We start from the raw sequence: 27,197 nt of genomic DNA, 5'->3' as shown, positions 1-27,197 counted from the left end.
CACGGTCGTGTGAGTTTCCCGCGGAATCGTCGCTTGCGTACGCCGAGAAAGAAACACGGAAGAGGATAAGACCGAGAAAGGAAAAACACAGAAGAGCAAGAAGAACGATGGACAAAGAAGAATGTAAAATCTAGGTATCTCCGATCTATTAAGAGCCTCCGTTTCTTCATTTTTGTATGCTTCTTTAAGACTGTCTGATACAGGAAAAAAGGATAAATAAATGTGTACCAATCTCTGAATAAAAAGTGACTCGTATATCTCTCTCTCTGAATAACTAATGTACTCAATATGAAGAATCATCCACTCAACCTGATCTACCTTCCGATAGGAAACCATTACAAAATCCTAAAACTGGATATTCAATTAAAGTAATGATTTACGTGCTATCTGCTAGATTTGATATTCGACTTTCACTCGTTTCAGGACGAAAGAAAAATGCCACTACAATTAAGAAAATGAAGAAGCTAATTTGCCTTCAATTCAACTTGTTTAAACAATATCGTATCAAGAACTACAAAATAACTTTATTTCGTAGCTCCAAATTCTTTCAAACACTCGATCGTGTCCATTCGATTACTTCTACGAGCCGCAACTAAGGGCGTCACATTATAAAACGCTTCCGCATGTATATCGATTAAATTATCTCTTAAAATATACCGTATGGCATCCATGTTTCCAGTCAGAGCAGCTACATGCAAAATTGTCTGTCCAACATTATCTGTCGCTTTCACATCAGCCCCCAATTCGATTATTCGCTTCACTGCAGCTAAATTACCGCCTTTTATCGCTTCATGAAGCGGAGTACACCCTGAGGAATCTCGCGTATTTAAAATACTCGCATCACACGTCACAAGTTGCTCGATTATATGCTCGTGACCATGGAACGCTGAAATATTTTAAAATAAACAACTGAAATTGTAGACCTTACTAGTCGCTTAAATACTAGAAAATTTAAATTCAAATTACCAGCAACGTGCAGAGCACTGCGACCATTGTTGCTTCGATCTTCAACACATTTAGCAGACTTTTTTAATAATAAATTAAAAGCATTTTGGTCGCCAGAACGACAAACGATGTGCATCGAAGTCCAACCGTCCTTATTTCGAAGGAACAGATTGGCTCCCGCTTCTAAAAGCGCCGCGATGCATTTACAGGCGTCGCTTCCGGTTTTTGTGCATGCTAACATGAGAGGCGTCCAATCGGCGCGTTTTAAAGAATCCACAATTGCACCTTAAAATGAAGGCAGTTTGCTTAATGATATACCAACAATGTAGGATGCTATATTTTCAGGTTGGAAATACAAATCACCTTTTTCGATCAAATATATCACGATATCGCTGCGAGCGAATTGTGCAGCTTCGTGCAATGGCTTCTTCATGTCTTTATTGGCAACGTCAACTCTAAAGTCAGGTTTTTCGAAAGCTTCGCATAAATATCGAACGATATTCAAATGACCCTCCCTCGCAGCGAGATGCAACGCAGTATCACCGGAAGTGGAGTGCCGGAAGACCGTCCAATCATGAACGTCATACTTCGATACGAGAGTTTTCAGTTTCGATAAGTCGCCACTTTGACTTGCGTGAAGAAATTCGCGCGATAGGTTAGAATCCTCCGACATAATCAAATTTGATTTCAGAAAGAAAATCGAATGCACTGTTGTGTTATGGCAATTTATCTTGAAACGATCAGAAAATTGCAAAAAACTGTTATTGAAATTGAATATTTGTTAACACTTTTAACACAAACGAGTATACAGAATAGACCGAACATTTATGGACTTTCGTGTCTCACGTTCTGAAATACCGACTTCTCGAAAAACCACTGGTTTTCAAACGCCCTCTACGATTTTCGAGCGGTAAGTGTAGGAAACACATCGTTTTCATCACTGGCGCTGGTAATACCACCGACTACGAATTTTCAACGCTACGAATTTTCGGAATTACAATTAAAATGGAGTAGGCAGGTTATATTAAGCCCGCAATTTTTGAATGTTTATGTAAGAGTAATAATTAATAATAAGTGTTAATAACAGTGAGATAACTGAGACCGCTGGCTCTGTATATGAATGTAAAACAATCTACTGTCCGAGGGATAACAATCCCTCCCTAACCCAGACCTAACGCAGACGCTCGAAAACCAGTGGTTCCTCGAGCCGTCGGTATTTCAGAACGTGAGACATGGAAGTCCATTGAATGTCCAGTCTATCCTGTAAACTCGTCCATAGTCCATGCTTTTAATATAAAGAGATCGAAGTGACAAATGCTGCCATCTTATAATCAAACTAAGAAGTTGAAAATGAAAAGACCGCCATCTAGCCTCGATAAAAGGAAGTATTTTGTGGCGCGAATTGCTTCGACAAGTAGAAATTCAAATAGAAAGCAACTTACAGTGCCTGCAGTTCTAACCAATTTTGGTAACAAATCATTATCGCATGTATATAAAAATATTACAATATAAAAATACTAGAAGTTATAATTGTAATAATTTTTTCACGTCAAACCCTGAATAAACCAATTTATAGTCTCAATTCGTTTGTCGTGGGTGTACCAAACAAATTTTCGACACTCCTTAAATCAATTTACACTTGTTACTCACATGGCAACGCTATCGCAACTTAGCATAAGCAGAACTAGCTGTTTTGAAAGTAAAATTAATCGTGCGAAACCAATCCTCGCACTGACTCACAAGGATCTCGCAACTACAACGTCATAATCGAATCAGAGGGAGCGAGTAAAAACCTCGCGCTTCCACCAATAACGCTGAAATCCTGCCCATTAATCACTCGAAAGTGCGCAACAAAAAGAAAAATATCCAAGAGTGATTTACGCACTCTCGTTTCGTTCACAATTATAACGTAGCCCATAAACAAGCGGGAACGTAATTAAAAATCTGCTTACGCTACTGATTGTACGGTCGACGAATCGCGTAGTCTCCTAACGCCTATCTGACCGATAAAAGTTAACGATTCAATAAGCACTTCCGACGGAAGTAGATCGAGCAACGTAATATCGAATTATTAGTTGCTCAAAAAGACAGTTTCGTTCTTTCCTTGGAATTTCCATAACCGCTATACCGACGCGAGATAACAATGCATATAATTAACCACCAATAAAGAGTTTCCGGGCTGGTTGTGCAACCAAGTGTGTGTACGCGTACGCGACGAGCGTAAATCGCGAGAAAATCGCCTCGCATGAACGTTCAAGGTTCGATCGAAAACATCCACCTTTCGCTTCGATACACAACGATTGTCCGAGTGAAGACACTGTAGCGTCTTCTTGTTATTTGTGTTACTCGAGGTTGACTATCTGGGGACCTTGCAGAAACTCATCCTAAGAATTATATTAATTAATTAATTTCTATCGAGCAATGTGACCGTGAATTTAGAGACAATTTAGAGCCCTTCACGAAATAAGGTAGATGACCACAATTTCGCCATGATGACGTTTATATTATAAATACCTATTTAATAAAATTATCAAATGTCTCATAAAGTCGAGGATTTTGCGTGACGCCTAGAACACTAATGGTATTTTGCGATTTTAATTATCAGTTCATGGATTTCTCAGAAGTGGCGAATTTAAAAGCACTGGCGAAATTGTGGTCACCTACCTTAATCCTTTCCAATTGCAGAAAATGGTAGATATTAGAACCGTATCATATTAAGATACAAACGTGTAAAAAAGGAGAGCAGTAAACGTGCCAAGTGCATTGAACTCTCCACGGGTCAGTAGAAATTGGAACGCGTGTCTGACCAATAATCGTTCCAAGATTGATAACAACGCAACCTTACGTACCCCCGTGTCTAGTGAGTAGAACGATCGATACGATACTTTCAAACGGTTACACGTGTGCTGGGATAGTTGCAACTTTCTGATTATTACGTTGGCTCGTAAAGCACTCCGATGACGGCGGTGCCAGCCATGCCTTTGTCAGCTGTAACATAGACCAGCATGGATACAATTCGATCCGCTCGGTCCCAACAATCGATAGGCAATTTGCATACGATGAATCTCCCTTCCAACCTGTGCCGCATTCACTCCTCAGTTCGATCTTAATTAATTCACAAGGATGCATCGACGTTATTCTACATGGAACTTTCTACTCTTAACTCAGTTCAGCTAAAGCTCGATGATCCATCGTACATGAGACAGTATTGATCGTATGATTAGAATAAGTAATACCTAAGCTAGTACCTAAGAATAGCTAGTACCTAAAGTAGACGTACCATCTTTCGAGTACAAGACTCGATGTTAAAGGTAATTAATATCGCGGGAAACATTCGAGCGAGGAAGCGCTATATTTGGATTGGCTATTAGCTGGTTCGCGATGGGAAAAATGAACAGCTCGCCCTGAGAGGACCAAAAGAACGCTTATTACCTCCGCTCACGCAGAAGAAGCGGCTTTACGCCCCAAGAATTTCCCCCCCTCGCGATCTATTATGTATTACGACTTCGATTACATTTTACTTTGGTCCTGGCCGTCGGACAATGTCCATTGAGGTTTTTTGTAAACGATAGACCGAACGCGAAAGGATCGAAAGAAGTCATCATCAGCGACGGGAACCGAACCGCTCGCGAGGCCTATAATAACGCGTCATTTTCCCCAGACTCGATAACTATAATTTCAAGCAGAATTGAATCTTTAATTGCGCGGATCCCATACAACGACGATCAGCTGGCGCCAGCCGAGAAACAAGAATAATACGCGCCCGTCCGCGCGATGATTTCTACGAGCGTTTCTTTCTCGGGTGCTCGCACACGGAAACGCTCGCTTCCTATTCTCAAATAACACTTTGCTCGAGGCTGCCGTTCATCGTCGTTCCAATGAAATAACGAGAGAAGGTATTCCGTATTTTCACGCAGAAATAACGCTAATGGATAAATATAGATCCTTGAATCATTCCGCCGCCTATACGCGATGCGGCCAGAGTTCCTTTTCAAGAAGATTGTTGTTAACATGTTTGTAAGACGATCGAGAAACGGTGATGATACTATGTTTTGATCCCGAGAATCTAACTCTGTGATCAGTTTTAAAAATACTCGTTCAATTTTATGGAGAAACGATAACAGTGAATCAGAATCACGAAAAAGTGAAAAAGTGAAAAGGTGAAAAAGTTAACTTTCATTATAGTCTTGCTCAATGCAAGTATATAGTATATATATCAAGCTTGATGAGTGTCTTACATCACTTGTTTTATAATTTTTTGCTTCTAGTTATGTCAAAAAGATTTTTTATCAGCGTTTCATGTAACGTTTCCTTTATTCTTATATTTTATATATTTTCGAAACAATTCCCAGGATATTGCACAAACATGAAGAACTGGCACGCTCACCTGGATGTCTGACTAGACACGGTAGTATGTCTATTATCGAATTTCCTGTACCAAGCGAATTTTGGTTCACCTTCGCCAATCGCAGGCCAATCGATAACCGGTTGGTCCAATGTGTTTGATCGATTCACTTCGACATTGACCTTAGTCGAACCATGGACAAGCATCTCGCGATGGGAGAAAAAAATTGCGCGAGAACAATTCGCGCGCGCGATCTGTATTGCGTAACTCGCAATTTCATACGAATTAAGCAACGATAAGCGTGATCACAGTCTTCGTCTTGGCAATTGTTGTTTCGTAGAAGCGCCATTATCAGGATAATCAGTTTCGAACTGGTCGCTGCACGCGGTGCAACCTCGACGAAGTAGAAAAATCCTGTCCGTTGTCAGACAATGCACGCATCGATTTTACGGATGATTTGACTCGTTATATTTTGAATTGTCTTTCAAAATATTTAAATTTTCAAATTTTCATATATTCAAATATTCAAATATTCAAATTTTCAAATTTTCAAATTTTCAAATTTTTATATTTTTAAATTTTCAAATTTTCAAATTTTTAACCTTTTCATGTACCACTTCTCTAATTCAATCACATCAGAAATCAAAGGACAACTACCTTAGAAATATTATAAGTTACAGATTGTTATTATCCTTATAATCCCAAAATCTTTAACTCAAATATTCTAAAACATGAGACAGTCAAAGTCAACCTTTTAGCCTCCACCTCTTAAGAATAAAGCAAGCCTCTACTGCGAATACAGATTTGAAAGAGTAGTTATGAAAATCAGAAAAGATCACGAAACATTTAACCAGAATTACGTAAGATCGTTAGCAACGGCGAAAATCTTGCAACAGAGATGGCAAGGCAAGTAGATCGGCTCGATCCTTCAGCATGTTCGCGCGAGATTCTCCCAGCGTGCAAGTTCAAGGCTCTGCGAGCGATACGGATACCTGCAAGGTCATCGAGTGTGCAAATACCGTGATTATAGCAGCGTACAGGTGCAGCTGCTTTCCGATTGTCAGAGATGAAGAGGTAAGCTGACGTAAACGGCCACAGTATCGAAATTCTCAAGCATCTCGACCATCACGCCCATGTAATCCTTTGAACATGGTACACAGTAAGTGCCATCGACTGTTTTCCTCTACTGATTCTCGATCGACGTCTCATCTACTGGCTCCAGTAACACCGTGGACTCATGTCAGAGTTACTCAATGAAAATAACAGAATTAATCATCCAGTATTACTCACTCGACCCCGAAATATCTCGCTGGAGAACGTGGGGACGAGGAAATAAAGTCCCTTCATTCATAATCCGTGATTCCAGCAACCTACAAACGCGTCGTACCGGTTTTCAGTCGGTGACTTTCTCGATTTCTTTTCTAGTGGGATAGATTTTTGCGCGAGTTTCGTGCATTAGTCGTTTCGTGACCAGTTTGCTTAGATTTCTATGAATACTCGAGCCTGATAACCTGTGCAAGATTATGGAGATATCTCGATCAGACAACAGAAGGCATAAATACACTGTCCAGCTAAACAAGTGACCTCGAGACAATATTTCAAACACTAAAAAATAAAATATTCCAAGAATACTAAAAAGCAAGTATCAAAAACTATTTAGGGGGCCACTTTGAGTGACCTTATAGTACAATTTCGATGATCGTAAAAAAATAGTTCAAGTACCAAGATTCCATCGTAGAGTCACTCTACCATCTCAAAGTTAGCTACCCTCCTTCCTTCCTTTCCAGATTGCAGACTCTCGCGGCGGAGCAACCCGCAACGAAAGAATGGGACGATTATTTCGAGGTCATGGTCGGATTGCACATCGAGGAAAATGTATGCCGCATCGATTGTCTTCGACGTGCTGTAACGTACGCGGGGACGCCGGCGATAAACCATCATGTCCGATGACTCCGATAAGTCGGATGGAAATATCGACCAGAGAGGTTACCTGGTGTAATTATGCGGACTATACATTTAGCGGGGTTCCGGTACCATCGCGTATCACTTTGCAACTATTCGACCCGCACTCTATTGTTTCACCGTTATCACGCCCATTTGTAAACGTCTCCCTGCTCGCGTTGGTAACTGAATTTCGTACTAATTCTCTTACTCGAAAGACGGCAGTTAATTGCCGAGCACTGGAATCACGGAAATCCTCTGTGAACTTAGATCAAGCCTGCACTTAAATCAAACTTTACTTCCTCCGCGGTAATTTGGGTCAAACTTCCAACTGTCGCTTCTGGCAAGATTAATATCGTGATTTATGAGGCCAGCATGACAGTTGCCATTAAAATAACAGGCTCGAGACTGGAAGTACTCTCCTAAACATTCCCATAAATTTCACGCATAGAGAAATAATTTCAGAGATACACTGTACAAATTCAAGCCCCGTCTCTACTTAGGTCTGCTAGAGGTCGTAACTTATTCTCCAGGTTCCCTAAAAAAAATTGATACATTCCACTCGCCATAAAAAGCTATTTCCTTCTGGATGTTCAGACTGGCAATAAAAAGAGCTGAAAGGTGCACTTCCTCCGGCAGCACGATTCGCCTGGCGTTCAACGCCATCAAATTCGCCGAGATAACCGCTGGGAGCGAGCCGCAAAACCCTGCTCCGCGGCAGACGCTGCAACATTCCAGTCGGCGACGCAACCGGGCCCCCCTCCTCCCCTTTCCCCTTCGCAACGGGAGCAAAAGGGTGCATCGAGACAATTCCCCGGATACACCTGATTCCTCCAGGGAGCCGGAGAGAACGTTTCCCCCGTGAACGGCGCGAGTCAGGTGGGAGGTGGAAGGTGGAGTTACGGATGACGAGTTCTCGTGGGCTCCCTGGTAGGGGCCCCGTGGCGCACCGCCGCGTACCCTGGTAACATTGGACCCCCACTTGCGGCTCCCGAAGTCGAAGGCGCATACGACGGCGGCCCAACACCGACGCCGGCCACGACAGCGACGCCGACCGGCGACCATCGTCCGTCCTATCGTCTGCAGTTGCAGTCAGCCACGGTGTGCTTACCGTCGAGGCACGCGACATTCCGCTCGCGAGGGGGATTCTTTTTTCCCGCTCTGATCCCTTGGACGCCCGATGCGTTTTCCGTCGTCCGCGCGGCTGTCGACGCAGCAGGGCACGTCGACGGTGAGTCACGCTGCTGCCACGCAGACAGCCCACTAGATCCGACGTGAAATTGGAATCCCTAGGAACAGGGGGTGGGGAGGAAACGGAGATAGAGAGCCAGTAAGCGTTTCGTGCTTCGATGAATCCTTGGGCCCAAGTGATTGAGAGACAGTGAGGGTACTCTGCCGGAAGGAGGGGTATCGAGAGTGACAGTGAGTAAATTCCGTGAATTCTTGTGCGACCAGGAAGCTACTGCTTTCGAGGGAGGCTACAGGAGCCACTGTGTCGACGGGAGTTGAAGCAGGATCGGAGAACCGGGAAGGTTCGAGCGCGCGCGCGCGCCCGCGTGCACCACTTTCGAGCTTGATTTTCTATTCGGCGGAGCCAAATAATTCGGAGGGAAAGCGATATTCCCAACACGCTGGACGGTTTGACTTTCGAAAGATTCGTCGACTTTTTGCCTTTCTATTTGCGTGGGACGGCTCTTGTGCGAGCGCGACCGCGGGAAATCGCGACTTTTCGCGTTGCGGGATGGACGCATTGCATCTAAGAGCGAAACCTCTTCGATGTTTTCGTAGACGGTGATTCACCGGTTCCTCGTTGGTGGAACCTGCGTTCGCGGAAAGTTCAAGGAAATAGGCGCACGCGCGCGTTCGACGCCTTCTTAAATCGTTATTTTTAGCCCGATACACCCTATTATATGGTAATTACACGCCGTGGCACATATTCGACGAGCAATGTTGCTTCACGCTCGAGTAACTTTGACATATTGGGAGCATAATTGGCCCAGACACGAGCAACGCGCCGCGCGATTTCATTCGACAAAAGAACCTCGACGCTCGCCTTCCAGCCGAGATAATCGCTGGCTGCGATTATTATTCACCCGCTGCTTTCGCAATAACCACAGGAATTTTTTGACACCCTTCCCTCTCGTTAGCTCCTTTCTTCGTACGATTATCTTAACGATTATCCTCCGGTGTAGCCTGTTCGTTCACCCCGTCATCGAGCTGGCTTAGATCGTCGATTATGGTCGTTCATTGATCGATACTCGGCCTCTACTTTTTATTCTACCCTCGTCCAAGGCGTGAGCCAACGTCACTCGTCGTCTGAGACAATTCTAGCGAGGCGTGAATCAAGAAACTAACACTAGGGCCATTCCTCGTCCAGACGCGATGAATCTTGTGGCTCGTGATTATTTAGAGTAAAAAACAATGAAATTTAGTAATAAAAGATAAGCGAATCTTAGTCAATTTTGCATCTTAGACTTAGTATTAAATGGTAATAAAAAGGAGATGAAGGATAGGTAAAATTGCCCTTCTGTCTGTAACCTTATTTTCAGGCAGGAGGAAATTCGAAAATAAAAATGATCTGGGCGGTAAACGACTTAAAATCCAGACAGAGTATTAAATCCGAAACGAAAGCTGACTCGAAGTACCTAAATCTAGGAAACTGATTACAGTATCGATACTCCGTGCCCCTGAACATGGAATGGCTCGTGAACGAGCGCAAGAAAATCTCGATCCGTGCGTAACGCGATCGAGGAGAGCCTCGGTTATTTCACGGTCGTCGTAAAAATCGCTGTATCGCGGCTATTCATTTCTGTTCGCGAATTCGAGGGGACAATAAATCCGGCTCGGTTATCTCGGTGGCGCGGCTCGATTACCGGCTCGGATCAACGTCACGTTGCAATAACGGAACTACGTCATAAATTGGCGAGCGGGCTCGGTGTGACCAGGTAGGCCGATAAAAATTTCCTGGCCACCTCGCGTCACACCGGTTTCTCCCGCGCACTCGACACCGTTCCCTTCCACGTGATCCAAGAAGGTCAAGTACTTTTAGCGTGTACTCGATCCTTCCGTTATTGACACATTACGCCGATCGCTATTGACATATTCTACGTCGTCGGCCGATCCTTCGCGGCACTCGCCTCGAGGACGAGCTCTCTTCTCAGCGTTAATGGAATCCTTCGTTCTTCGGTCTCTAGAGCAAAGAATCCAGACGAGCGTGGACCGCGGCTGGGAACGTTGCGGAAATTGATCGACGAGCGTCAAGGTAGCCAGAGGCAGAAGGATATTTGAAATCGGCGCGCAGATTGTGCCGAGAACTTCGAGTGTCGGCGGCAGAGGTGAATCGAAGTTTGAAGTCGGGTCGGGAAGAGTGCAGGGTGGAAGCCGAAGAAGACGTCCGTGCATCGGAGGAGCGAGCGTTTACACGGTCGTGAAACGGTGACACGGAGGGGGTTTTACATGCGTCATCGTCGTGCGGGTACAAATCGCACGCGACGAAACGCCTCGACGCCAGTACACGTGCGTAACGAAGCGCTCGATCGGTCCTCCGGAACACGGGGCTTCTATCCACCTTCAAGGACACACAGTGATAAATGCGGTACCGGAGATGACGCCCTTCGAGTTCTCCAAAATCCTCACGCGGCTCGTCCTGGTGTGCCTCGTCGTCGCGTGCAACGGTGAGTACATTCACGAGTTTCCTTTTATCTTCCACTCGAATTCTTCTTCTCTGACGCATAATGAGGACTCTCAAGCTACCTACTTATGCTTCTTTTTTCCTCTCGTAATGAATATAGTGTGGAATGAAAGTATTGAATGAGGCAGGTTGAAAAATGCATGAGGAGAATGATGCATTACCCACGAGTTATCTTACGATTGAAAGAGACAGAGTGAGAGGAAAATAGAAAGAAGGTCTAGTTTGTAGATAAGGAGAATAAATGAGAAATTGTTGCATTCTTCATTCTGAAATAGATATAGTAGGTATGCTGTGTATTTTACGAGGTGGATGATAGTTTTCAAGTTTAAAACTATAAATCTCTGAAAGTGAGAATATTTATTCGATTGCTTTATTGAAACACAATGCAAATATTTGTGAAAGAGAGTCTAGCTGCATCACTGACAGCACGAAATCGACAGGATCTGCTGTCAGAGAAAAATGTGAGAAAGGAGAACGGTGAATTGCTGTTTGGCGCGTTTACAAAAGAACAATGGAATTACAATGAATAAGTGGTTCACCGATATTATAGCCAGACTGCTATTAAAACGCGACGAGATTTGCGATTCGTCGAGCTTGACATTCATTCTGTGGTTTTTGTTCTATGAGACAAATATTGACGTCAAATAGTTCAGCTTCATATTCGCGTGGATTTATCAGTATTTGAGTCACTCTGAGAGTCCTATTGAGTTTCCTATCAACAAACATCTGTTACGAATCGAATCAGTGAAACAGCGTGTAATAATGTCAGCGTAGCGATATGGAAGGAATTAATATGCTATGAGCCATCATTTTTACGACTTCGAAGGCCTTAACCTCGACAAGGGCCACGTAGCCTTTAAATGACTTTACAGAGGTTGCATTCGTAATGACTAGCGCGAGGGCAATCGCTTTTGCTATTACTATCACTTAAGACATTTCACTTTTGGCTAAAGCGTCATGAGCAGCTGATAATTCCTTCGTCGCCTTTCTAGAAACTTTCCATGAAGTTTCAACGACTGGAAGAAACTAAAAGTATAGTTAAAATACTAGGTGACAGTTTTACAACTATACCTGACAAAAAATAAAATGAGCAAGGACTTAATATACTCATTTCCGTAACCTAAAATTCATGACAGAATGGTGTTAAATGTATCGAAAAAAGTAAACTGGTTCAAAAACAGCTGCTACATTTAAAAAACAGCACAAATACTCCAAAGTACACTAGCCGAGTTGACAATTGCCATTTGCTACTTATTTCTTTTATAATCAGCATATTTACTCAAGTGTCGTGTGGTATGAGTAACACGACGTATTCAGTGATCCATGGAAATACATGGATATGTAATAGATAAATAAATACACAGTCGTTTTCTACTCAGGTTTAAAACATACGTGGTCAGTAAACATCATTAGCCTGTCAGGCTAATCAATTTTCTCTCAAATCATTTCTGTATCACTTTCTTCACAATCAAGTGCCACGAACGCGTTCTTCATAAAAACTCAAATTCAATTCACTGCGCTTCTTGGACCATATCAACTCGCCCCGTTACAAAGACCCATCAAAATCATATGGAAACTGTTTTCTTCTCTGGTCTTCACCTTGACAGTGAAACCCAGCTCTCGAGGCGATTCTTGGCGGCGATCTACCTTTCGGGATCTCTTTTCTCTTTTCACGGTCACCAGTAGCGAAACGATTCCGTTCCATCGAGCTTCAAGTTCAGCGGAACTGTGGAACATGCACATAATAAAGTTTGCTCGATTCATAGAGAACATGCTCTTGCATTTATTAATTATTCCACCTAGAAATGGGAGAATAGCAACGATTTTCGCGAACGTAGCCGTCGTGAACGCGACAATGCGAAACCGCCAGCGATTCAAGCAAGCGGAATTAGAGCGAAACGCGAAGCATCGCCTGGAGTCGCGCTGACAAGCTTCGAGGGCGTTGCTGACTCCTTTCCTAGCCTAAGTTAAGTGTCGCTATAAAATTAATTGCCTTGCAGACTGACAATTTTCTCTTTGAGGCGTAGAAAAGTTTTCTCCATTATGCTCAAAGTGTTACTAATTGAGGAAATGTTTTAGAAGAAATATTGTTGGGGATAAGAGACAGAAAAGATCGCTACAATAAAATATTTAGAAAATAGCACAAGCCTGAACGAATACACAGAGAAATATAGGTACATGGAATAAAGCTTTCAATACAACCTGGTACCCAAGTTACCACGAAAACATTTGCTTAGAAATCCCCTGCGCAACATGAAACTATGTAAATCGAGCCGATGGAGCGTAAAGAATTCGAGACGGTCTTGGACCATGCACCGTGAATCACTCAAGAAAAGGATGTCAATCGATAATCATTTACTCTACAGAAATATCCTGCGTGTTGTCATGTTACATCACCCACAAACCAACTCGTCAATCACTGAATGTGCTTACTTTGAGAGATAACAATTTCTTTTGTAAACTGAAGCGAGATTACTGTAGAAACCAGAACAGTATCGAATCCCTTTGCATTGAAGGCAAATAATGAAAAAGGAAAGTAAAGACGAGAGCGTCCATGGGAAGATATGAACAATTTCGAACAGTTTCGCATGAGCCGAGTGTCAATTATCGCGAACAGCGTCGATCCCCGAGGGATAATAGCCAGGATGGCGCGGTTCGTCGGGTTTCGGCGGGAATTTTTTGTCGGTCCTTTTTTCTTCTCTCTCGTAAAGCATTCGCGGCATGGCCAGAGCCAGGGAGCGGCGTGTTCACGGCCCGAAAGAACTGGTTCTTCTACGGAGGGTGGTTAAACTCGATGCAATGCGTGCATTTAGTGAAACATCGCTCTGGAACGCAAACACGTGGGGAAGGGTGGGAACTTGCATGGGAACTATCCGTACGATCCTTCTTACGATCCACGCTGCTGAATGTTATATGTATGTTCCATAGATACGATCGTCTCGCTTGCTTCCAATTGTGAACATCGTGTAATCATATTCAATGCTCTCTTCCTACCAATTATTCATATTTCCATTTTTATTACCTCCATTTCGGACTTGTTTCTAATAATGCAGCTATTCATGCAATGTTCATAGAGCTTGTTGAAGTGTTCCTCGAACGTAAATAGTTTGCAGTAATGCTCTGACGTAAGCAGGAAAGTTACTGCAAATTTGCTTATCGTAAGCTACGAGGCACTGTGATGTAAACCAAGTAGTAAAACTTGTTCTCTATTTTTTTGAAAGATTTTGTAGAATATTTTGAGGAAAAATTTCTGTCGATATTTCTGAAGATTTATGAGCAAGTGATTACAAATTCCATCGCTCTGATAACTGGATTTCTCAAACGCTACCCTGTTATAAAGAATAACTAGAACGCGATACCAGATCTGTTGTTTCTTTAATTACACGTTCTTGAATTTAGTGTTCGCCTGAAAACTCGCGAAAACGCGTTTCTAACGAGCGGAACGCATCGCGTGCAACGCGATCATCGAAAAAGGCTGGCGAGCGAGACAACGCCCGCAGTAATGAGTCCTGCGAGCGAAGGATGCACATTCTTGCGTATCCTTGACACCATCACGAGCTTCTTCACGTCAGGCATTCCTTGAATTCTTGCTACCTCCCTGTTTCCCTGGTTCGCCAAACAGACGAGGCATCTTTTATAATTTCGAAGACGCGCAGACTTCGAAGACCGCGTAAACCATACCAACCAATGGTGGCAAGGCTTGCATGGCTTCTGAAAATGAGGAAAGAGCAAAGAATTCATCATGTGATCAATATTCTTTGTATTCAATGAAAGATACAAGCGTGACCATCGATGAATGATCACCGTCAGGACTAATTACCTGGCTGGAACAATAGAACGTTAACTAGTTGAGTATGTAGGCTTGCGGAGCTGATTTTGTAATATTTCTTAAGAAACTTCATCGTTGAACGTTCATAATTAAGCTCAGAAAGAAGCCAAGTGAGGAGTGAAAAGCAAATATGGAATCATGCTCGATGAAAATGTAATTTATGTTCAAATTCTGTTGCAGTATAAAGAATCTACTTTTAATCACTTATTTCTCATTTACTCTAAGTATTCCTCATTTTCATGGCATTCCAGCACACCTTCCTCGATTCTGTTCGAATCGATTCGAGGACAAGTTCGAAACCTTTCCAGGAAGTCTGACCGTGCTGATCATGGTTCCTGGAACGAAGGATATTTCTAATAATCGGTGTTAAAACCCAGCAAGAAGAGAAAATTTTTCTCGAAAACGAAATTGACGTCATCGTAGCTAGTTAGAACGCAAAAGAATAACGTCTGAGCTGGTGGCCGCGTTTCGTTCATTCCCCCGAGATAGCGCGCGTTTGCGTAGCCACGTTATTTCAATTTCAGTATTGAATTATGCGTACAGATAAGACACGTCGCTGATGCTACGTCTTAAAAGGAATTGTGACTCATTTTGCAGACTATGCGGGTCGACGCTAATTTCTTCCATTAATCACTAAAATAATACCTACTTCAGTACTTTGAGAGCAATTTGTAAAGCTCTTCTACATTATAATGTAATGTATGTATATATCCACCCGCATATAAGGTTGGTAGATTTTAAAGTAAACTCGCAAAAAATGTGATCACATACCTTATGTACATAAAGTACAATTAGTGAGGAATTTCATGATTTCACAATCTGTTAAGTATGTCCAGATGAAAATTCTGTCCTCTTGGTAAAGTGTATCTACGTTTTACCTAATATTGCAGGTATCTTTTATCAGCAGGTATCTTTTATTGAATTTCTAGTCTTCAGATCTACTGTTCTACAGATTTCAATTCTCTCAAGTGTGGCAAATATCCTTGATAGCTTCTCAAACAGCTCACAAAGTGGATTTCTCACGATCCATCACTCGATTGTCGATCGTTCTCCATACAAAACGAAAATCGCTCGGATTTCGTCGTTCCTTCCGCCTGGAAGGCGAAATGGCAACGCCCAATCGACGTATTTTGAATTTCGCAATGCCTCTACGTGGGAAAAGAAATCGGTCAGTGTCTCTAATTGTTCCAGCGATATCGCAGGTGAACGACCGTCGCAAGAGCATTCGCTCGGCGACTGGCAGGCATATCGGTGGCACCGTTCTTAATTACGGAACGAAATCCTCCCCGACGCGGTCGAATCCTCCTTTTTCCCTCTCACGATCGTCTCGCAGCCGTTCCTCGCCACAGTGAAACGTCTGGCCTTGCCTTACGGTCGATAATCTCGGGATGGGATTCCATTGTTGTGGAATTAGTCACGGCGAAGATGCCTGTGTGGATACATCCGGGATATGGCTCGCCTGGGCTCGAATACTCGAAATGCCGAGGTTTTAATTAAACGAGGACCACCTGCGGTTGATAGCCCGTTAGACGCCTGATCGACGAAAGAAACGGCGATGTCGTGCGCGCATATTTGCTAGAGAAACGACACTCTCGATCGGGAGATTATTTCTTGAAGACTAAACGTGGGTAGTTCGAAGAAGAAGCAGGTAGTGATGATATTGTTAGGTTCAAAGGGTATGTTGAGTCGAGAAACTTCGGAGAAGTTTAGAGAAGATTCAAGGATATACAGCATATTCGATTCAAGGGATCTATATATTTAAAGAAGTTATACCAAAGAAAAATGAAAAAATTGGGGTTAACTCCAGCTAAAAGAACTGAAAATAAATCGAATATAGAATTGATTAAGGAAGCTTCTGCTCCAGTTCAATTTTCTAAGCACAGTGGTTGAAATTTCTCCAAATAATAAAAGCATCAATTATAAAAATACATTTTGTACCTAGTCCCTTTTTATGATATTAGCAAAAAAAAGTAATTAAAACTACTGACAAATCACACCGGGCAACGATCGAAAATTACATGGCACAGTTTCAAGGACGCGGCGAAGAAAGTAGGAAAGCATAAGAAAGTAAACGATGGCCTTGAGACGTTTGAATGGCTATAGCGTGACTTAAATTCTGCATAATCGCACTGACAGGACATTTCTTCTTTCCTCACTCAATTTTTCAACTCAACCTTTGTGAACTCAATCAACAGTTCGCTTCTCTTGCTATGTACGAAGAATAATTTCAGTAATAAAAATTCATGCAGCAGTATGAACTGCACAGTGTCTAATATATCGGATAGTAACACCTGCACACACGATACACCTTATGCAATAATTCTCACGGTTCACTACCGTGGAGTCAAACGACGAAGGATGCCAGGCGTAGACGTGTCACAGTTCCGAGCAGCATGTTAACATGCGGACCGCACCGATCGCGTAAATAAATGCGCGCATGAGATTCCTGTGAAAAGGGCATTAGATACCTGGAAGAAATAGAGACGAGGAAGTGGCGTTTCCTAATCGTCTTGGTGATCGCTCATCTTGGAAATCTGCTCTAAACAAATAATAGAAGAAACATAGTAGTCTGTATTTCTAATGCAGTACCCATTCAGAACTGAATATTTAACTCATTCTGCAAGTAATTCTACGATAGTTGCATAGACTCTGATATTTGCGCGAATTGTACCCCAATCTTCCTGCAATACTCGAAGTTCTACTCTCAACTCTATCAAGAATGACGCAAGGTTGCCTGTATTCAAATCATCTACTACCAGACGTACTTCGGGACGATGTTGAAGAGGACATTGTCTACGAATTACAATTTACGTGACGATGCAGTCAGACTAAAAGCGAAATTGTATCCTCCTCTATTTAGGCAGCACGTATCGTCATAAAACCACGAGCCCGATGAGTATGTCAATGTAAAGTGGAAACGACCTTCCAGTGTCAGCGACCACATTGCTCGTGAGGACATGTGGGCAAATGGTGAACGCTGAGAGACAATAGTACCAAGAACCAAGTTCGATGGACACGTATCGTACGTTCGAATATGTAAAAAGTAATAATGCACACAATTAGTCCTTTACTTAGGAAAATTTTGGAGCATTTAACAAAATATAGAAAGATTTACGCTCTAAAGAAAGAGTGGCGATTGCCTGAGTAATGTTGCGCAACGTATGACAAGCAGGAAAACTTCTAAAGACTAGTGCTTGTTGAAGAAGGAGGTTCCCTGATTAGATTACAAAAGAGACCATGGTCAAGTTTCACGCTGGTTGCTAATTTCCCGTGGTTCCCCTTTTCCTTAAATATTTTACCATCGATCCGTCCCTGGTTCTATTTGCACATGGTGACAGACGCGCGACGCAAGGCGATTGTCTACGTGACTGTCGTAGCTTCCTGCCTGATGTGTCCTACATATATGTTCACCTGAGTTCCTTTAGATCATGGTATAGTTGATCGCGTCACGGAGCCAGCTAGCTTTCCGTCTAATTTCTTAAGTGCTCTCTAATCTAAGATCTTAAATTAAGAAACAACGTACTGGCCAGGTAGAACTACTTAAAGTGCTCGCCTAGGTCCCAATGAACCGTTCTAACTAACAGCGAGATTAAAGATGCACGAACTCTCTTCCCAGTTAGATCATTTGGAACTAAAGCGCCGCAGGAAACGTTCCAAGTGGCCTCATTGAACGTTCCCCGCATTTCAATCTTTTGATTTCTTCAATGTGGCGATATCTCGAAAATCTTCTATATGGACGACCAGCTAGCAATTTAGAGAGACGTGATCGCATTATGGATACCTGTTGTGGAATTCAAAATACTTCTGGAATTTTTCGAACATGTTCGACAGGCTGCCAAGCAGCGTGCGGGTCTTGCATTATTACTTAAGCAGATTTCGTGGATATTTTGTGGATATTTTAAAAAAGGAACCTCTATAGTATACCTATATTCCACACATATCTCACGTGTTGCCTTGGCTTATAAAATGCAATTCTAATAATATTTCCATCTTGATCTATGTTGACAGGTATACCTATAACAGAGGAGCCCGATGAAACCACCACTGTCAAAAGTGTTATTAGCAGCTCGACGGTCGTCGTGGATCCCGAAATTCAAGGACACTCGATGGACGACATCCTGCCAGGAACGAAGGCACCACCGACCCCAGTGATATTCGTGGACGTTCCAGAGCACACGGAAACGGAACTCGGTTCGTCCGTACTTCTGGCATGCAGAACCGCTAATCCTGTGGCCGAGTGCCAATGGTCCTGGCAGCCTTTACCACCAGTTCACCTGCCACTTCCGGATATCAGTGAAAGCCCGGCAACTTCAACCAGTTAGTCATTCATAGCTCTGCTACTCCTTTATTAAAAGTTCATTATGTATCAAAGGTCAAATCCGTATAGTCCAGATGTCAAATACATTTGTATCCAAGTCAAGTATCACCTAAACTTTGACCTTCTGGCTCAAGTCAGAGTGTAGAATTTATGCGACCTTCGTTGAATTCCTGTAGACGTACCTCTTCATTGGATTATTAATTCACAAGTACAGTGAGTGAAATAATTTAACGTGGAGCAGTTTAATGCTTTAGCAACAATCGCTACCGATCTCTTTTTATAGCGGTTTAGAATCAGAATTCTACATCAGATTTGATGTCTTTTACTGCACGCGTGTGCCGTGTATTTATCGGTGTTTACTCGTAATTTATAGCCACTACGATCTCAGTGATTCAGACGACAACGCCGCCGACTACTAATCCATTGCCGGTACGACAATTTCCTGCCTTCGGGAACAATAGCAACGACTGTTCCGTAAGGTTCTCGAGTACGAAGCACGAGCAGACCGGATACTGGACCTGTGCCGCGAGAGTTTCCACGAATGATCCTTTCACCAGTACTGAGCCTGCTAAGCTGAGCATCGTTAATGAGAATCAGGGTATGGAATGCGTACTGTCTATTCTATGCTTCTAATTCAAGATCAAAATCATCCGACGTATCATATAACCCATCACCTAATGTCCACAATCGACAAAAGTAAAGGAATCTTAAGAAAAATAATCTAAATCATAAACAAAACTTTGAATCGATGATAAAATCTAATTAGAATGCTTGTATCATAAAATTCCATATCAGAATCGGTAATAAAAAAGACGCATGTGTACGTGACCCTAGGTCTCCTGGTGGCGTTTGCAAAACACGATAATGTCGTCGAGGTACCAGCAGGATCCTCGGCGCAAATAATGTGTCAGCTGAGGTCACCCGTCCGCGAATGTCAATGGTCCTGGCGACAACTGAACCAATCACAGCCGTGGAACCTCGAGGTGAAGCGATTTCCAGCTTTCGGTAACGACAGCACGGACTGCAGTACCAAGTTCAAGAACGTCCTGCCTGAACAAGAAGGATACTGGACCTGTGGCGCCAGAATCGATCCCAACTCCTCGTTCACACTGTCGAAACCCATTCGATTTCTGATATCAGAAGGTGAGGAATCTTCTGCGAACTTTCTGTAGCTCAAATCCAAGAAACCTCATTAAGCAATTGCTCTAGGAACTGCTCTATACTTTGCTCTTAATAATGTATTTTAACTTTTATTTTGTTCAGTGGAATTCGTTCAGCTATCCAGAGGGATCCAAGTAGCACCTGGCGAGTCAGTGCTGCTCAGGTGCCTGGTGAACAAGCCAGTAGTCCAGTGTGAATGGTCTTGGAGAGCTACGAACTCAAGTCAAGAACCTCTGCTGGTGAAAAAATTCGACCCGAACAAAGACGCTGAACACGACTGTTCGGTGCGATTCAAGAATATTTTATACGAGGAGGAAGGTCTGTGGACATGCGGCGTTCGGCTATCACCGGAAGGAATTCTTCACGAGGCACCTCCTGCGACTGTCACCCTCCTACCAACAGGTAATCAACGTGAGATCCATTAATCTTCTAAAGAAATTGTATGTATAATTTGGCACTGATTTCTCTGAACCAATGACCAGGAAAAAATGTCTAGAGTCCAATGTTGACGAGTGAAGCATTTGTCAATCACAGCAGGCGTTTAATCTGTCCATTCTTGTCGATCGACTGTTTCAGCCAAAGTCAGCTTCATCGAAACGCCGACGAACACTTCCGCGGCAATTGGTACGGAGGCCACGTTGAAATGCATAACGAACAGTCGCGTGGAGAAATGTACGTGGACCTGGAAATCGCTTCACGGAGACGATCCAGAGGTGGTTGTTCAGGAATTCCCAAGTAACGGCGACCTTGGTAGAGATTGTTCACTCACTTTGCCGCGCGTGCAAGCCGAAAAACAGGGTCAGTGGGCCTGCCAGGTGTCGATCAGTTCCCCCAACACGGTGCTGACCTCTCAATACGCCAAACTCACCGTCTTTGAACAAGGTACCTTTTCTATGTTTTTCATCGTGTGATTCACTCCCTCGTGCAGGACTACAGTTGTCGGAATGCAGAATAATTATGAAGATAAGACTGAAGTTCGTGTTTGTCCACGATTGCATCGTAAATATTGACCATTCGCAAGCCAATGTATGCACAAGGTGAATTGCTTGAAATAGGTCAGCGCAGTAATTCCTATCAAACTTTTTTATTTATCGTTTACATAAATCTGATATATTCACGTTAAAGTTATAATTATATTTCTTGTGCCTTTGATTGACCTTGTGTGACCTCGACATCAAGTTACCATATATGTTTCGACTTTTATTTGAAACTGAAGGTGTGTCACTTTGCTGTCTACCATACTTTAAGCATGATAAAAACCTAGAAAAAACTCAAATTCCCTTGGTCCACTTCTTTCCATTTCCGCAATCCAAGTTCCTGATTAATCTCAAATAAAAACAAAAATTGTTTTCCTTTCTCGTCTCACTTGACACTTGTGCATGTGATTTCCAGACGAGGTCAAGTTCTCGGAGCTCTCGCAGGACATCCAAATATCGTCTGGAGGCCCAGTTCTCCTTCGCTGCGTGACCTCCTCTGCAGTGGAGCAGTGTCGGTGGTCCCTGACCCCAGTGAACTCGAACACCACGGTGGTGGTGAAACAGTTTCCGGCGGCAGGAAGCGAGGCAAGGGACTGCAGCGTCCGATTGACTTCCGCTCTTAGGGAACAGGAAGGACTGTGGACCTGCGGCGCCAGGATACGCGGCAGACAGAATTACACAGATGCGCCACCAGCTAAGCTGAGCCTCCTGGAACAAGGTATCATCGAATCCTGAGAGGGATTCGTGACATTCCTTCCACGGTGAGGGTGTTAAGCATCATTCGATCAGTCATCGATCCTCGGATCTGCGGTCGACGCAACCTCGCGATATTGTCAAGTATTTCTTCTGAGGACTTTGAGGACTGCTCGTAATCGACGATCGGCCATAGATCATGCTGAGTGCATAACGCAAACGTATGTTATGTATATTAGTATTGTGTAGGATGAGTCACTTGACAGTAGAAGCTAAAGTAGTTTGTAAAGTGTCGAGGTTGCAGGGATTGGCGTCGAAGGAAACGCGTAATTTATTTTTTGAGCCTTTGAACGATCTTTGAAGGTCTTTTAGAGGAAGGAAGGAAGGTCACGCTTCATCTTTTCAAGAGGAATCGTGGCATTCTTTCGTAAAGGACACATCAAGAGAGGCGTTCGATAACAATTGTTAACGTAGATTATCTCTCGGAAGATCGTAACAAATTTACAGCTTGTGTAACAATGCATTGATGCATATCTTCCAACGTTATTGATTTGTTTTGCGCTGCCTCTTCGTGTTTAATGCAGATTCTATAATCAGTGTACATAGAATATAGTTTGTGTTGGCCTTGACTGAAGTCTGCCCTAGGACTGTAGAAGACACCTAACTTTAAAATGTTATAAAACACTCTAGCTTATCTGGTACCGCTTCCTATAACTTTCCATGTACTTTACAAAATATTTATACTCAAAGGTAAAGTGACTCAGCCTGTACATCGTATACATGATGTACCGTGCAATGAACATTAGTATTTGTGATCGATGTGTCATGGAAGACCGTTACTGACAATCGAGAAGAATTCAACGAGCAAGGTGTGAAAAGTATCCCACGAAATCGATCGCAGATTCAATTGAAATTGTGAGGATAAGAGTGACAAAAGATTTAGCACTCAAAGTTGATCGCGTCTAGGTTCCTCGAAGACTGTTGTGGGTGATGGCATCGCGGTGGTGATGGAGTCTGCATGTCATTTCGAACTTTCATACCGATGTACACATCCTTGTATGACTCTGTTACGCAGAACACTATCTCTCAAGAATCAATCATTAAATATGCGTGCATCGTCGAGTGAAAAACATTTTCATTCGAAGATAAATACGAAGGCGTTCCTTTCTTTTAAGTAGTATTATTATTTCCCGATGCAGCTCATCTTTAATCTTCTAAATTGCTCCTTACTGTAATATTGAATCTGCAATATTAAAAGAAAAAACATCGAGATATCTTCTGCATTACAACGCATATAGTATCAATCGATCTCATTTACATCCATTAACATCAGATCCTCTTAACTTATCGCTGTTTGACCGCATCCATTATTCTTTCCCTCGACAAATCGTCACCAAGACTTAAGAGCTCGACAACTAATCAGCGATTAATAACTCTGTCTGCTTTTCTTGTACATCAGATATATCAATAGAAGGAACGCTAGAGAATATATGTGACAGGATTATATTCATCTATAACGATTGTTTCATCGGTACAATTATCTCCTTTGCTATCCCTCTTGTTTGTATCCTCGAGCATATCTCTTTGATTCTGTACCCGCTCCATATGAAATGATTCGAACGCTGTTCCCCTTGTGACGGCACGCTTGAAAAGAGCACCTTTCGTTAAATAACATCTATCACTCAATGTCATTCACCCTTTCTTATTTATATGCTCAACGGCAGGTCTACGCTCAAATGATTTCGCATTTAGCATAGTTAGTAGCCGCGCTAGGTACGCGAAACCTACCGTACGTGTATGTGTGTAAGTCTTTTCGCGAGTACTGTGGCTGCGTTTCTTGTCATTCCTCGTATTATTTATTGTCGAAAGCCACCGTTGACAGGGAAAACGTTCTGGACTGTGCTTTGAGAACACGTTGCCCGAACAATAGTTCGTTTGGACGATGGAATGATAACGTTCTCGGAACGGCCGAAAGTGCTTTTTTCTTTTTCGAAGTTGAGGGTTTTTCAAAGCAACGTCGTTCAGGCACGTTTTCACGAACAGCAGAACAACTTTCCTAGGCTACAGAGACGTAAGAAAAAGTGGTTTCTGTTGTTCATAATACGTAACGCTAGATTTCGAGCCGCGTTAGCTAGTAATTATTTAAAAGACTACGCTATGGAATTTTAACGTTTAGATTAAGGATATTTATTTGTTAAGTGAAGTACATAGACCTACTAAGAGATTCCAACGTGCTGGTAATCGTTAGACTCATCAATGAACTCAGCTGGCAAGATCGCGGTGTACTTAATTAAAGCTCGCAAGGATCCTGAACGATTGCGCGATAATCCACAATCAAACAGGATTCTAGAATATTATGCACTTATTATATACTCATTATATCCAAGTACATGCTAAAGTTAACACTAAGTAGGCAATTTTTACTATTAAGCTTCTCGTTTGAAATGCTTACCGCCGTTTCGAACGATCCACGAACATTGTCGCAAATCAGTAATCACGTTTGAAGCGAATCATAGGGATTACGCAAGTATGGAATACTCCTCGAGTTCCACGGAAGAGACTTCCGGTCTATCTAAGAGGTCCAAATAGAAGGAACTCTAAGTAAAATGTGTGTAATAATCAAACGTAGAATGCTTCGTTCGACAGTTAATCGATATCTTCGTGTGCCATTGAATTACTATTAAGTTTCCAAAGCGAGCAATTCGAGATTTCTCAGCCTACAGACACCTTATCCCAGGATGTGTCCTCTTCGGCATTGTAAACGGTTTCTTGGAATAAATGGTAATACGAAAAATATCATTGCTGCCTTTCTCATTACGATCGATACTAACGAACTATCACCCTTCTATGTAAATTTCAAGTGAAATGTATCAGATGACACGCTATTATATGTATACACGTATGAACACAATGAACACCCTCAACACATTCGACACGCGTCTCACATTGTCTCACAGCAGAAAGTATGTACATATATCACACGACAATCGCTTGTGCACACAATTCGAGCACCCAGTTGCACCCACGTGTGGATGTGGTCCTCTGTTGAGGAGACTACGAAGAAGAAGCATCAACGCTTTCGGTGATTGGGATAGAAAAAATGGAACGAATCAGTGGAGGAAAACTGGTGATTGATGATTTCTAGAGCCAGTGACTATGGCAGTGTGGGCTGCGCCCCATCAAATGGTTACGCTCGCCTGTAGGGTGAAAACTATGATGTCAGAAGTGCAATGTCACTGGATTCATGCGCCAAATGTCCATATTTATCAGAATATGAGCAGCAACAAAAGGTGACTGGTTACCTTGTTCATGGATGGAATGGAAAATTTATTTAAACATTTCTTTGTGTTTCTATAATTTCTTTTAGGCATAACATGCAGATGAACTATGGTACAGGAATATGCACGCTGGAGTTTAAGCCTGACCACTCGGATCTGGGGCAATGGATTTGCAAATTCACGATTACTGATGAAAACGTTGATGAAGAATTAGGGAGCGCTAGTATTGTTCTATTAAACAGCATAGGTGGTGCGTATTTTTGATATTATTTACAGAATAAAAATCATGCGAACTGAATACCAACTAGTTATCGCTGGAAAAAAGGAATTTATGGATTTATACTGCACGATTGATTTTACGTTGCAGATGGAAGGCTAGGATGGATAGTAGGCGCCTTGACGGCTATGACCTTGTTTCTGATGATTATCATAGTTGTCTTAGTAGTTTGTAAGGCACGCCTATTTGTCCGGAAGTCATCGCGAATTCTAGAAACTGTGCCTCCCGCGGGAAAGATGCAAAGTCAGCGATTTTATCGCGAACGATACTTGAAAAGCCCAGCGAAAATAGATTTACAAGTTCACGAGCGAGATAATCAAAATACAATAAACATTAATAATGTTCTTCCAAATAGAAGTCCACAATTGTACGAACGAGTCGGAAAGTGCAGGATGTTGCCGAAAGAGTATGTAAATATGAGTGCAAATGTAATGTAAATAAAAATTTAACAAAATATATATTTGTAAATAATGAATATTATAATAAATAGGAAAAGTTAAAAAATATATTTTGTACAATACAAGAATCCTCACAGCAATTAGATGTATTATAGTAGCAACAATTTAAGAACTATTTGAGAGCGTCTAATTGTGATTGTATCTTTTCTAAATTCTGATATAAATCAATTAATTCTTTCTTATTAAATTCAACAGTTAACTTAGATTGCTGTTCTCCTGTCAGATTTAATTGCAATAATGCTATTGGACGTACATCCTTCTTTATAGTGGAAGATGAAGCTTGGACATTTAAACACCAATCAATATCTTTGACCTGAAACAAGTATGTGAAGGAAGTGTTTCAATTTTATATTACCCACGTGGGGAAAATATCCTTGTAACATACCTGAATAGGGAAGACAGACTTTTGTCTAAAGTTATCGATTATTGCCTTACCATATGTAACCCATGCATTTAAAAATATTTGTACTTTCTCATCATCTATTTTGAAAGTATCCTTCAAAGTATTTTCCATAGACTGTGGCTTTATAATATTACAAGCAGCTTGCTTGTAAAACTGTACTATTGCATCTAAAAGAAAACCTAAATCATCTTTATTTAAATCCAGAGACATCAATAGTTTCTCTTCTTCTTCTTCACTAAATATTTTAGTGTCAATAGTTGACTGGAGTGTTTGACAGATACGATTTATCAGCAATCGAAATTTGCTGTTATCTATTTGATTTGCTATTTTCAGGCCTCGTTCGAGACTAAAACAAATATTACAGATATTAGCATAATTATATCCTGTTTTTGATGTTTAAATGAAAACTCTTGCTTCAAACACTTTTCTCAAGATTCTTCCTATTTAGAGTAGTTTATCTTGACAGAATTGTGTAAAAATAAATATTATTTAAATTTGAATACTACCGCGGTGTCACGGTGATCCAGGTAGCCATGTTATTCAACACATTTATAGGTTAGACAACACTTTGTGATACAAAATATTGAAATATCAACAAATTTAATTCAACATCATGCCGCTAGTGTCACTTAGGTAGTCAACACTTCATCTGTCAACAATATTAATTAAGTATAAAACGCCTACATCACAGATTATATATGTATCTTAGGTGGGCGTATCACTTCCGAAACTGTGCACTTGAATAATATGCTAAACCTGATGTATATTTATAAATATTACTTATACTAATCCATATTGTACTAAAAAAGGGTACCCCAGGCTTAGATCTTGCGTTTGATCATAATATTTTGTTTTGACAAGGATTTATTGTTGACACGTTG

The 27,197-nt window shown here is 42.0% G+C and overlaps 3 protein-coding genes across 4 annotated transcripts; 1 reads left to right on the top strand and 2 right to left on the bottom strand.

Annotated features, from left to right (window-relative positions):
• Window positions 1–479: 479 nt before the first annotated feature.
• On the bottom strand, window positions 480–1,618 carry LOC143185647 (ankyrin repeat domain-containing protein 16). The gene is made up of 3 exons (XM_076388822.1): window positions 1,309–1,618; window positions 967–1,230; window positions 480–886 (listed from the first exon to the last, which is right to left on the bottom strand). Exons 1-3 carry the CDS (start codon window positions 1,616–1,618, stop codon window positions 525–527), a joined length of 936 nt encoding a protein of 311 aa, XP_076244937.1. The 3' UTR covers window positions 480–524.
• A 9,092-nt stretch (window positions 1,619–10,710) lies between these two features.
• Window positions 10,711–25,953, top strand: LOC143185572 (uncharacterized). 2 transcript variants are annotated; one of them, XM_076388692.1, is made up of 10 exons: window positions 10,711–10,905; window positions 18,760–19,068; window positions 19,443–19,667; window positions 19,904–20,212; window positions 20,333–20,632; window positions 20,807–21,112; window positions 21,623–21,925; window positions 25,046–25,190; window positions 25,268–25,428; window positions 25,546–25,953. In XM_076388692.1, the coding sequence occupies exons 1-10, from the start codon at window positions 10,836–10,838 to the stop codon at window positions 25,890–25,892; spliced, it is 2,475 nt and encodes an 824-aa protein (XP_076244807.1). In that variant the 5' UTR covers window positions 10,711–10,835; the 3' UTR covers window positions 25,893–25,953. The 2 variants fall into 2 exon arrangements, with proteins under 2 accessions (XP_076244807.1, XP_076244808.1); XM_076388693.1 differs by lacking the exon at window positions 10,711–10,905 and adding an exon at window positions 17,670–17,773.
• On the bottom strand, window positions 25,941–26,960 carry Vlet (COMM domain containing 10 protein valette). Its single transcript, XM_076388697.1, has 3 exons — window positions 26,823–26,960; window positions 26,299–26,662; window positions 25,941–26,226 (listed from the first exon to the last, which is right to left on the bottom strand). The coding sequence occupies exons 1-3, from the start codon at window positions 26,849–26,851 to the stop codon at window positions 26,026–26,028; spliced, it is 594 nt and encodes a 197-aa protein (XP_076244812.1). The 5' UTR covers window positions 26,852–26,960; the 3' UTR covers window positions 25,941–26,025.
• Window positions 26,961–27,197: the final 237 nt, after the last annotated feature.

The sequence above is a fragment of the Calliopsis andreniformis genome, chromosome 12 (assembly GCF_051401765.1).
Source record: "Calliopsis andreniformis isolate RMS-2024a chromosome 12, iyCalAndr_principal, whole genome shotgun sequence".
NCBI lineage: Eukaryota > Metazoa > Arthropoda > Insecta > Hymenoptera > Andrenidae > Calliopsis > Calliopsis andreniformis.
This window is presented reverse-complemented; position numbering and strand designations above follow the sequence as displayed.

What these genes read in the sequence shown, in the direction of transcription:
- Vlet (XM_076388697.1), bottom strand. Translation starts at nt 26,851, where the DNA reads ATGGCTACCTGGATCACCGTGACACCGCG. An exon ending in TGGATCACCGTGACACCGCG is followed by an intron (nt 26,663 to 26,822) that starts GTAGTATTCAAA and finishes TATTTGTTTTAG; the next exon opens with TCTCGAACGAGGCCTGAAAA. An exon ending in AGTCTGTCTTCCCTATTCAG is followed by an intron (nt 26,227 to 26,298) that starts GTATGTTACAAG and finishes TACTTGTTTCAG; the next exon opens with GTCAAAGATATTGATTGGTG.
- LOC143185647 (XM_076388822.1), bottom strand. Translation starts at nt 1,618, where the DNA reads ATGTCGGAGGATTCTAACCTATCGCGCGAATTTCTTCACGCAAGTCAA. An exon ending in GATATATTTGATCGAAAAAG is followed by an intron (nt 1,231 to 1,308) that starts GTGATTTGTATT and finishes CTTCATTTTAAG; the next exon opens with GTGCAATTGTGGATTCTTTA. An exon ending in CAGTGCTCTGCACGTTGCTG is followed by an intron (nt 887 to 966) that starts GTAATTTGAATT and finishes AAAATATTTCAG; the next exon opens with CGTTCCATGGTCACGAGCAT.
- LOC143185572 (XM_076388692.1), top strand. Translation starts at nt 10,836, where the DNA reads ATGACGCCCTTCGAGTTCTCCAAAATCCTCACGCGGCTCGTCCTGGTG. An exon ending in GCTGAGCCTCCTGGAACAAG is followed by an intron (nt 21,926 to 25,045) that starts GTATCATCGAAT and finishes GATGATTTCTAG; the next exon opens with AGCCAGTGACTATGGCAGTG. An exon ending in AATATGAGCAGCAACAAAAG is followed by an intron (nt 25,191 to 25,267) that starts GTGACTGGTTAC and finishes AATTTCTTTTAG; the next exon opens with GCATAACATGCAGATGAACT.